The 12641-nt window shown below is 42.1% G+C and overlaps 1 protein-coding gene across 1 annotated transcript in view; it reads left to right on the top strand.

Annotated features, from left to right (window-relative positions):
- The window catches only part of OCA2 (OCA2 melanosomal transmembrane protein), a 313569-nt gene that overhangs the window by 137498 nt on the left and 163430 nt on the right, over positions 1–12641 (top strand). Inside the window, exon 14 of the mRNA XM_032768621.1 lies at positions 9757–9889. Within this exon, the coding sequence (XP_032624512.1) occupies positions 9757–9889 (133 nt within the window). The remainder of the gene's footprint in view (positions 1–9756; positions 9890–12641) is intronic.

Raw genomic sequence — 12641 nt, forward strand, 5'->3', positions numbered from 1 at the left:
GGTATTTACAGTGCTCATAATTGCCGCAGTGATCTGAGTGGGCTTCATGATCCCAGTGCTATGGTGTCTGGGCTGAAAAAAGGTGCAAAATGATTGTCTGCTCTGACGGAGGGAGGGGTGACTGATGACATGGCTTACAGGGAATTAAAGTCCACAAAGGCGGTGGCTTTGCATCAAGGAGAAACACAAACAACTGTCACACAGAATGGTCCCCTCAAGGATCAAACTCAAAACCCTGGGTTTAGCAGACCGTTGATTTCAAGGAGGGAGGGAGGAAGCAAATGAATACAAAACCAGATGGGGTCTATTTCTTGTTTTGATCCACTCCATCTATCTTTTACATCTTTAAGATGGCAGCAGATGGTGCAGTTCAACTGCTAGCCATTGTCAGCTCCTGGGTGCTCGACAGAGGATGCTGCATTACGACTGCTAGCCATCATCATCTCCTGGCTGCTTGTCAAAAGACAATGCAGTAGGACTACTAGCCATTGTCATCTCCTGAGTGCTCGGCAGAAGATGGGAATGACGTGGCTGAGTCACTCCCATTTCTGCCCAGGTGCCCCTGATTGTTCTCACCAAGATCGGTTAAAAGAGCACCCAGGAGTACGACAATAATGGCTAGCAGTCGTAACGCACCGTCTGCTGCCAAAAGGCAATGAGCTGCTGCTGTGTAGCAATGCAGTCCCACGTCTGCCAGCACTCAGGAGATGTATGGTGACCGTGAGCTGAGTGGGCTCCATGCTTGCCGTGGTATGGTGTCTGCACACGTAACCCAGGAAAAAAGGCTTGAAACAATTGTCTGCCATTGTTTTCACGGAGAGAGTGAGGGGGGGGGGGGCTGATGACATGTACCCAGAGTCACCCGTGACACTGTTTTTACCGCATCAGGCATTGGGATCTCAACCCAGAATTACAGTGAGCGGCGGAGACTGCAGGAACTGTGGGATAGTTACTCACAGTGCAACGCTCCGGAAGTCAACACTAGCTTCGGTACTGTGGATGCAGTCCTCCGACTTAATGCACTTAGAGCATTTTTTGTGGGGACACACACAATCGACTGTATAAAAACAATTCTGAAATAGCGACTTCTATACGTTCGACCTAATTTCGTAGTGTAGACAAGGCCTAAGTGATTTGCTGCACAAGGGCCACGTGTGCTTGTAGCTTAAAGTTTGTGGATTTAGCAGGAAGGAGAGCAGTTTAATAGATTAAGCATAGGGCCAGAAACTTGAGAGTTGGATTCCTATCTATGCCATTAAGGGCATATCTATACAAAGAGTTAGTGCACAGCAGGGTGCAGTGCAAGGTACTCCAGCATGCTTTGCACTAACTGTCCATGGAGACCCTGCTGCTGGGCCCTAATTGTACCCTTGGGTGCTTTCCATACTGCTGTAGTTCAGTGTGTACTAGGGAACTGTTAGTGCTCAGCAGCAGGGTTCACACAGAGAGTTAGTGAGTGGCATGCTACAGTGATATAGATTTACACACTGGCTTGCTGTGCACTAACTTGCTTCTTTGATGCATGATATTAACAGGAGAGAGAATTAAAGTGAAAAAGAATGGAAGGGAGAGGATCCAGCACAAAATATTTTCCCTTGCCTAGGGCTGAATCCATTGCCTTGCGCCTTGTGCAGTCATTTCAAAGTGGGCATAAAACACTAGAATTCTGATTTGGTAGCCTTTTGAACTCACTCTGCACAGGTGTGAATGACTACACAAGGAGCAAGGGAATAGAGGGTCTGATCCTATGTATATGTGGGAGTGGAGGACACAAACAGTAAACAGAGAGAGGCCTTAAGGAAAGGTTGGGCAACAAAAATTCTCAGCATCTCCTAATGAATTTATCAATGTATTAAATATATGACGAGATCTTTTGTTAGGGCCATATAGAAAATCCTTCTTTTTTTGTGACCAAAAATAGGATAACATTGTTAAATTAGTTCTAGAAAACAGAACATTTTTAACACTTCAAAAAAACTCAGTTCATTTTTATCTAGTTTGTCTGTCTCAGTTTGAATGGTGTACTCATCACTGTAGTAGTATTTGAGACTATAGAACTTTCATAACAATGCATAACTTTATTATACAAAATATACAGGTGTAGGGTCATCACGAAACTGTCATTCTTTGGATTCAAAAGATATCATTTCCTGTGATACATTATTCATTGGTTATAGGTTACGATAAAGTTAGCATCTGTGGTCTATGAATAAAATTTACTTGTCAACCTGCAGCATTTATGACTGAAGCTCAAAAGAAAATACTTTGTATTAGCCTGTGAAAGTATTTCAAGCAATACAGATTGTAAAATAGTGGACCATAAATTAAGGTGGCCACCTAATTCAGAGGAATGTTTTTGCTGAGTTATTGTATAGTAGTAGTCTAAAACTTCCAATTGCTTTATAAAAATTAGGATCTTTCCCTTATTTGCACCTTTTCAGTGGTTTCTTCTAAAAAATCTGAGTGATTGTGTGAATGCCATGCTGTTTAGTGCTGATGTGTAGTGGGGTGGTCACCGTGCACCTGTTAGGAAGGGAGCCAAGGGAGGCTGGTTGGGTAAACAGCCACAGGTGTGGCCACAAACAATTAGGGTCCAGCTGACCCTGATAAAAGGGCAGGCTGAGGGAGTGATAGAACACTCTAGCTCTATTTGAGAGGACTAGGCTGCCCAGCAGAGCAAGCAGAGTACCTGAGGCAGAGCAGGGCTGGGGAAGGGCAGGGAGAGCTGAGGAGCTCTGGCCTAGTGAGTCACCAGGCTGAGGCCTTGCTAAAGGCTAGGGAAGGTACTAGGGCTGCAGGGAGGCGGCTGGGACTGGAAAGGCAGCAGGTCCAAACCCCCTTGCTAATGATGAGTGGCCACTTCAGACTGCAGTTTGCCCCTGAGGGAAGGGGCTAGATGAGGACTGGCAGTGGGTCACTGAGGTGAGGTGGGCTTAGGGATTTGGGATTTCCTAGGGAGGGGAGACCCAGAGTGTTAGGGCACTGCTGTCGGGGGGCACCGGGGTCTGGGAGGGATGCGGGGCCTGAAGTGCTATATGTGGTGGAGATCAGGAGAAAGCAGGCACCGGTAGGAAAACACCGGCCAGCAGGAGGCACGCCGAGGCTGGAACTGGGCTATTTCCCGGACAACTAGCAGGAGGCGCCGTGGCAGGGAGTGCCTGCTGTGCTACATGATTTCATAAGCTATTTCTTTTCTCACATTCAGGAGAAACTATGGATCTTCATCGTTGTCTAATTTAAATATTTTCTCCACTTAAATTCATTCAGTCATTGTCGCTCCTCTTGCACATGGGAATAGGAACTTCTTCTCATGCCAGGAACACTGTAGAATTCAGTCTCTCTGAGTTAGATGGGAGAGAGATCCAAAGCAGAGCTACAAGCAACAGCCTTTTTTTAGGTTTTGAAGTAATTTTATGTTGTTAATATTCAATGACACAGCAAAAAAAAATCAGATTATTCTGGTTATTAACTTCCATTTTGCAGTTCAAGTCAAGCCTGTTTTAGTAGTCAATATTTTTTCCAGAATTTATGGTCATGTAGAGATTAATTGTTAACATTATAACGAAAAGGGGATTCCATGCTGTATTATGGCAGGCGTCACTGGTTCTTCGAACACTAGCAGTTATTGAGTTAGTGACTGTTAAAATTAGACCAGGATGAAGTACCGGTTACAGAAAGGGAAGTAGAGGAAAGTAAGACGGTATTCAGAACTGTGTGTGTTAGGTCCAATATCATGTGAATTGCTAACAACAGAAAATGAATGTTACCTTCTGCAATCCATGTAGCTAATGTATTTTGTAGACAGAGTTAAATGTGTAGACATGGTTGTTAACCTTGAAAATATACTAGCTGGTTGTAGTCAATCTTAGGTCCATTAAAGGTATTAAACAGGGTCACACTAGTGGTTAAAATGTGTTAAATGACATTTGTTTAATTACAGCCTCTTAGGCATAGGCATGGCCATGGAGACTTTATTTTGGTTGTTTCTTGTTGCTCTTGAAATATAAAATAAAGGCCATTCTCAGTGAAAGCACAGTATTTGGTTGCTCCTTATGCAAGAAAAAAAACCAAACTATACATTTTCAGTGATATCTTGCAATTATTTCTGCTCTTGGTCATTCAGAAGATACTAGACCATAAAACAATACCCAGGCCAGCAGTGCTTTTTTGGCACTGGTCCAAGGCTTAAGTCCTGGATTGTCGTATTTAAGTGTAATTTTCTTTCTGCCTTAAAACTGAAGACTTGTTCTCAGAAAGTTTTATATGCAAAGAAGTAAATTTCACACCTCCATAAGCAGTGAGAAGAAAATATGCCAGATAACATGAAGATAGTGATATATTATTTCAGGAAAATAATGTGTTCCTGTATCTCAGTATGAAATAGAGACATTTGTAGAAATTTGTGCTTGAATACAAGAAGAGATGCCCATCTGCTTTCAGTTTTGGAGTCACAGACAACAGAACCTGTAGGCTGTAATCACCCTAAAACAAAGCCTTAAGGATGCCTTTGCCATCTGGGAAGGTTGGGCTATTTCACAGAATCAGTAAGGCCCCAAGTAAAGGATATTTTCAGCACCACATAGCATTTGTCTGACACACACAAACCTCTTAGATGAAAATTATTTCTAATCTCTATTGTTCAAGTCAAAGCTATTTGAGCCAATTGTGTGAGAATAATCTTTATGAAAATTCATGGAAACTTTGCAGTGTGCAGTAGACACATTAACCATTTAAATTGTGTTCAGAGATATATATAATAAAAAGGTTAGAAGATAATTTTTCACTGACTTGTATGCCCAATATAATTATTTAGATGAGTAAGTGGTCTATATAGGGCTGAATGATGGCTCTGGCTATATAGAAGTGCAGGGGAGTAGGGGGATGTGATGTGCAAGCTATGTGACTGGTAGAGGATACAGGCTCTATAGGGATGCTACATCCCCTTCCCATGCAGAGGGATGGGGAGGTGATGGGTAGTGGGTGGAGCCTTGAAACTACCCACTTTTGCACCCATAGGTACAGCTATGCTACCTTCTTGGGTTGCAGCGAGTAAACTCCTAGTGCAACATATTCTCTCCACAGAACAGCAGAGGGATTCAGTGGGAGATTGTGACTCCCTATATCACAATCCCCTCCTTGGGTTGCTCCTGGGGCAGTGCAACAATGCATTACCCCTGTGTTGTGTTCTGAGGTGAAATCCAGACCAATGAAGGATTGTTATCACTTGACCTGTAGTCCTAAGTGCTTTAAGTGCTTTGTTGCTGCAGCTCCCCATGGGAGCCTGGACTGCTCACAGTCAGCAACAAGCATGCACTCTCTGTCTGTATGCTGTGCAACCTTCATCTAGCACTCTGACATCAGCAGTTTGCCTCCTGTAGCAACACAGTCACTCCCTGGTTTCAATTAGCTTTAATTATACCTGGTGAAATGACCTCAATATACCTGCAGTCCCAATTTTTCCCCAAACCGTGTTCCTGCATTGTCCAGCCCTTTCCTGGAACATTCCAAGGAATACTAAACTTGGTTTGCTCCTCTAAAGAGGCAAAATGCACAGCTTATGACTGTAACTGAAGTAAACAGCCACTTCAGTTCAAACACAGCACTGGGTTGCTTTAGATTAAAAGTAAAACAAGTTTATTTAATTACAATGACAGATTTCAAGCGAAATCGAGTAGAAGGGATAAAGACTGAAACGGTTACAAACAAATAACTCAAAAATGTTTTCTAATGCTACGACTTTAACAAGCTATTGTCTAGGTATCAGGTAAGATTCTTACCACACACGTCTTCCAGCAAGATGACTGACCACCCGTCTCTTTGGCCAGGATCTCTTCACAAGTTTCCTTTGTCATCTTAGGTGAAAGATAACTTGGGGTTCATTGCCCCTCTCTTTCATAGTCCAGTGATCTTTTAAAATGAATTCTTCTGGAGATTACCCCACAAAATGAAGTTCATTCAAGCTGTGAGGAAGGAGACTGGGAGTCTGATGGTGAAGGAAGCCCCATGCTGCTTTCTTCCTCCATGGGTATTTGCTATAATGCAAATTGATCTGTTCCTGTCCCCTCCAATGCAAATGAATGGCCACTTGACATGTGATTGCCAATAGACTCCAATGACACCTATCTGGAAGTGTCAACTCATCCTTTATCTGGGAGAAACCTGTTTACTCACTCCACAGACTTGTCTGGTAAACACATTTTAGTCCCACACATGCTTCACATTTGTATGATCCCATGGGCTTTTACCATACATACAACACACAAGAATATTAATAATCAGTATGTTATTACTTTTTCAATGATACCTTACCTCAGGGGTTCTCAACCTTTTTCTTTCTGAGCCCTCCCCCAACATGCTATTTAAAAACTACGTGGCCCACCTGTGCCACAACAACTGTTTTTCTGCATATAAAAGCCAAGGCCAGTGTTGGGGAGTAGTGATCAGGGCAGTTTCCCGGGGACCCTCACCCTATGGGGTCCTGCAAAGCTAAGTTGTTCAGACTTCAGCAACAGCCCTAGGTGGCAGGGCTCAGGGCCATGGGCTTCAGCCCCATGCGGTGGGACTTTGTCTTTCTGCCCTGGGCCCCAGCAAATCTAATACCAGCCCTGCTTGGCATACCACCTGAAACCAGCTTGTGGCCCCACAGTGAGCCCTGGACCACGGCCTTACCTGACACATATCAGATCAAGTTTATGACATTAATGAATACACTGAACTGATCAGGCCAGCTGACAATCTCTACTAGATCTCAGGGAGTCTCTTTTTCTCTGGCATTGGGATGTTCTTAGATTACACCCTAACATAGTTTTGTTGCCTGCAATTCCTCCATGCTCATCTTCCTTCCGCTTATATCTCCAGGGAGGAGGTAGTAGTCTTCTTCCTAAGAAATTCAAAGAATGTCAGTTGACTGCTGGGCAAATCTTGCTAAATTTAATCTTGCTTGTTATTTCTGATATTACTTGGTATGGCTGCTGCACACCCAGTCCTGAAAAGTGTCCACAGTGTCAAAGGGAGCTTGGAGCATCAGACTTTATGCAAAGTATGAAGAAGATAGCAAAGGAAACTATCCAGTGGGGCTGAATGTTGAATTGCCTGCCCTCTTCTCAAAAGATTTAAAGAATGAGCAGGGTTGATGGGAGAAAGTTTTGGAGCTGAACAAGCCCCCAAAATTCAGCCCAATTACCAAAACACTCTGCGCAGCTTGAGTAGCAGCTGTGATGGAATACCAAGAAGATGCAAATAATTTTCCTCTGCTGATGTTGTGCACAAATACTTACTTCTGAGACTTTTGTGTGTCAACTCTTGTGCCCTTGTGCCTAGTCTTGAATTTCAAAGAGTATAAATTGACACTGTCCCTTCAAAATAAGTATCTGTATGCAGCGCCTCATCTCAGTTCAATTTCTTTCAGCTGTCAATCAAACTTGAGAGCTGCTTATCAACTTCAGCATTTTATTTTTTTTCCTGATTGCGATGCTTTTCTTTTTCACATAGGAATTTAATTTTGAGGGTTTCAGATAAAGGTATTTCTTGTACTGTGTTTTTCTGTTGAGAAGTTTCTGCATTATTACAATTAATAACAAAAACTTTTCAGCACTAGTGCAGACATCGAAGACCTAGAGATGTAAGAAACTTTGTAAATCAAAGTCTAAGACCTGGGCTCTGAGGTACCATATTCTTTAACTTTGCCGTGTTCCAATAACGCATGACTCTGGTCTAATCCAATCATCAGAAATAAAGGTGTTTTCTCTGCATTTTAGGTCCTCCTTTCTCCTTTTCGTTTTAAAAGTAGCAAATAATCTAAATGCCTTAAACTGTATCTCTGTCTCTTCAAGAACTCCTATCAACAGAATCCACCTTAGTGCTGTCTGTCTTTGCACTGAGATAAATAAATTACTGTCAGTGCTGTGAAAAGTCTCAAGTGCATTACATTCTGAGAGTCAGTTGAAAACTGAAAGAATTGAACTTATTTCAGTAGGTCTTAGTTAGGTATATTCTGATCATCTCTCCTGTTTTACTCCTCATCCAACTGTGTCCCAGTCATTGTATTATCCCTGGAATGAGGATTATTGGTTTGTGCAGCATCCAAGTTAATACAATTCAATCACCTTCATACCCCTGGATTGCTTCAGATTATATAGAAAACCTGCAAACCTTTTAGATTAGACTGTGTGGAGCCAATTACTGCTTCTTCGTATCTCTTAAATGGTGGTTCACGTGGCAGCATTTTCTGTCTTCTTTTGTGATCCATATCTTTAAAGAGGCCCTTGTGCAAACATTTGGGTAGTTAGGCTCGTTTTCATGCAAAATGTCTGTAATTGTGTAAATATATGCAGGACAATGTCTGTTTTTGTGAGTGGATGTTGAAAAATCTGGCCCTGTAAGTCTTTGTTTGCTCACATGACTCTTGGTAGAGCTCTTAAAAGTTTGTAGATTGATTCCTTTATAATGTTCTCTCCTTCAGCTCTGAAACTTAATTTGATATCTGCTAAGTATCCAGACCATCCTTTATGAGCATTTACAGGATTGACTTATACAATCTGTTCTGAAAAGATGAAAGGGTTTGGGTGGGAGGCCCTCTGTCTTGTTTGCTCTGGATGTTTCCGCATCATATATACTGAGAGCTTTCCACATAGATGCTTTCAATAGGGAGTATGGTGCAGCCTAACAATGTGTATTTCCGGTAGCAAGTCCAAGCTGTCTTAAAATTCAGGATGTAAACAGCCCCTGATTCTGCACGGAAATGTTGTTGTTATTATTATGTAGTATTTGCATTACAACAGCAGCAAGATGCTTTAACTGAGGCTGAGGCACAGAAAACTTAAATGACTTCACAGAGCGAGTCTGTGGGAGAGATGGGAATTGAACCCGGATCTCTTGCGAGTAGTCCAGTGCCTTCATAAATAATAATAAAAAAAAACTTCCTCCCAAATCTGGCTCTGTGGGTATTTTCTGTTGAGAGAACTCTTGTTGTGGATACCAGAGGTAACCTTGCTATCAATATATCTCTAATATCTAGAGTTGAAACTCTTTGTCATTAGGACCTTTATTAACGTTAAAGCAATATAATATAGATAGGGGACAAATCTTGAATTTTTTTTTGGTAAGAAATGATGGATGAGGTTTTCAAAAGCACACTGAATTGGCTCAACTCTCCTTCCATTTAAGGAAATGGAGTTTTACCTTTGACTTTAATGGGAGCAGAGCTAGATCAGCACTAAGAACTTTGGAACAGCCCACCCCAAATATTGAACATTACATATATATATATTTGAATTCTGCGTTTGACCCCATTTTAAGCCTCCATCATACAGGAAGTATAAAGGAACTTGAACAAATACTAAATTGAAGAAAAAATATTGCAAAATGTGTTCTAATTGCTAGATAATGCTTTTGCTGTAATAGCATATTATAGAATTTAGGACAAGTCTTGGTTTGAGTAAAATGGATGCAAAAACTCATATTGTCATCAGTGGAGCCAGGAACTGGTAATTAGTGTGTAAATATATAAAAACTATTTTGATATAGTGAAATTTAATGGAATATTTTTGAGTTGGTTTGGTTGGCATGAAATTTATTTAATAATAATTTCCCTGAGACTGTGGAAGCACAAAATTTGCTATGCTTGGAAATTACCTATTGCCTGCTTTGTGAAGTTTATATAAGCACTGAATTGTAAAGTACACAATGACAAATACTTTTTCAGGTAATGTGGGAAAATAACTGATCTGTAATTTATGATTGTATTTTTATTCCTAGGGTTTGGATTTTGCAGCATTTACAGGACATATGTTTGTTGGAATTTGTCTTGTTCTTCTGGTCTCCTTTCCTTTCCTCAGACTCCTTTACTGGAACAAAAAGCTTTACAACAAGGAGCCAAGTGAGATTGTTGGTGAGTTAAGAGCATGAAATCATATTTTTATAGCCATTGAGTTGGATAATGTTTAAAATTAAATGAATTCCGTGTACCATAATGTTGTGTGTATGAAAACAGATTGGTCCACACAGCCTCATTCTATCTCTGAATGTTAGTATTTTACTAATAGTTTGGTTTTGATTGTTTTTTATTTTGCAAGTAATGATTTTCCTGACACTACTGCTTTTAGTTATGCGTTAAGATTTATGTACATACTGTTTGTGTGCAGCAAACTATATGAAATGTACAACCACAGTAAATAAACATTATGCTAATTACATCACCTGAACCTAATGAAGTGTTTTTCATTGTGCTGAGAGGCGTAATTGAAATAGACTTATCAGCAATTTAAAAATCATTGTTGTGTGTTTTGTTTTTTCATTTGGGTCATTATGGTTGCAGGTGGTGTGACCAGGGGAAGAATTCTAAAATAATCTAAACTACTCAAGATAACATCTGTGCAAAATTCTCACTCGTGGCCTTTTGTTCTACAAGTTCCTTGGAACTTCCCAAGGTCTAAAGGTTTTTGGTTCCTAGAGCAGCTCTCATGGGTTGGGGCATGAGCTACATTTGCCATCCTCCAACTGGTAGTTCCATCATATAGTGGTCTAAATGCTGCTTTTGGAAGCTTCCAAATAGTTCTTTCTTGTCTGCAGTTAGAGAAAGAGTTTACTGTAGGAGCTTTGTCTCCAGCTTTCTGTTGTGGCTCTTCATCCCAAAACAGACAGGAATTGGCCATTCCTATCTGCCAATCAGGTCCAGTCACTTTAATTTGCTTTTTAGTTTGCTGACCTTACTGACTTTTGTTTCAGTGTTTTCAAAGCCTTAGTCATTGCTCTGAGGCTTTAATTTGACTACTGGAATCCCCTCTCCAGTAGAGTTGCTGTGCCCTGGCACCGGCTGGTGAAGAAGGTGTTATATACCCCTGTCTCAGCTAGCCCTGTTTGAACAAGAGTAATAAGTGCTCCTCTGTAATGTTGGTGATTGCTCACCTTCCCCTGCAAGAATTTAGTAGTCTGGACAACCATGTCAAAGCAAAGGAAGGCTGAGCATATGGCACCACCCCCCAGAACCCTGTGCTTCAGTGCTGGGATTCAAAGATTGGACAAAGGTTGGAGGCAATCTTTTGAGTCATAGCCAAAGTACAGGTTGAGCTTTAGGAATAGGTGTCTGTCCTGGTCGGATCCTTTCTGCAGTAACTTAAAAGGTAAGTGCATGAGGGTGTTGATTTGTCCTGTCATCAGATGAGGGCAGCGTTTGATGTAGTTGATACGATAATGAGATCTGCTGTCTTGGTAGTGACTCCTACGAGGGATGAGCGGCTGTAGTCTCATCCCTGGAGATCGAGAGAAAAACCTAATGACTTGCCTTATCAATGAGAGCGCTTGTTTTGAGCTGCAGGCTTTTATAGAAATCTAAAGAGATAACATGACACCCTGTTCTCTTGGGCTTGTATCCTGTCCCTTAGGCCCCCTCCTCAAGGGAGGGAAGGGAAAGGTGCTACCGCTTAGAAAGGTGGCTTGTGCCTTGACACTTGATTTCAAGGGAGGCCAATACCCACATTGCCCAGGATACTCATTCACAGTAGCAGAAGCCAATGGCTTTTCAGTATGTACCAAAAACCAAAAAGTTTTTGAAATGTTCTAGGGGATATAGGAGAGAGAAGGTGAGAGAATATCTTTTATTAGTGGGAGAGATACACTTTCAAGCTTACACCGCTTGTCTCTCTCACCAACAAAAGTTGGTCCAATAAAATATATTCCCTCACTCATCTTGTCTCTGTAATATCCTGGGACCAGCATTGCTACAAAAACACTGCATACAACTAGGGCAGATAGGCAGCCAACCACTTTCTGTAGCTTGCCAGGACATCCCTGTCAGAGCAGATTTAAGATCCTTTTACCCTGATATGTGCCCTCATCCCCCTGTACATGAGAGTCCTAGGAATTGCTCTGTGGGACTGCAAAAATCAAGTTTTCAAAAATAATCAAGATTTTTCTCCACCTCTGGATATCAGGAAGAGAAGTTGCAGGAAATCTATTCCTAATGTCCAAAAAAGCTATTAAGCTTGTGCTTCTAGGCAAGAAAGGAAAGGATGTTATATCCTGATAGTAAAGAAAAAAGAAAGAAGCATCTGGCAACACCTTAGGTCACAGGGAACTGAATCAATATTTACTCCCCAAATAGTTACTGGTTACCGTGGGAGCCTTCAGTGATCTTTTAGGAGAAATTTTCTGGCTAGGTGCTCTGCAGCTGCCTGATTAAGGGTATTCAAAAATAAAGGAAGGTTTGCCATTGGGCGGGGTTTCTCAAACAGGGGTCGCCACTTGTGAAGGGACAGCCCCTGGCGGGCCTGGCCAGTGTGTTTATCTGCCCCATCTGCAGGTCCGGCCGATCACAGCTCCCACTGGCCGCGGTTTGCTGCTTTGGACCAATGGGAGCTGCTGGAACTGGCAACCAGTAAGTCCCTCAGCCCACGCCACTTCCAGCAGCTCCCATTGGCCCAAAGCAGGAAACCGCGGCCAGTGGGAGCTGTGATCGGCCGGACCTGCGGATGGGGCAGATAAACACACTGGCCAGGCCCGCCAGGGGCTTTCCCTACACAAGCGGCAACCCCTGTTTTGAGAAACCCTGCCATAGGGGAACTACACTACTAATTTTGAGTCTTGCCTTTTGGCCAGGCCTCAGTGCTGCATCTTTTAATGAAATGGTTGGTGATAGGCATAAC

This window comes from Chelonoidis abingdonii, chromosome 1 (genome assembly GCF_003597395.2).
Source record: "Chelonoidis abingdonii isolate Lonesome George chromosome 1, CheloAbing_2.0, whole genome shotgun sequence".
Classification (NCBI taxonomy): domain Eukaryota; kingdom Metazoa; phylum Chordata; order Testudines; family Testudinidae; genus Chelonoidis; species Chelonoidis abingdonii.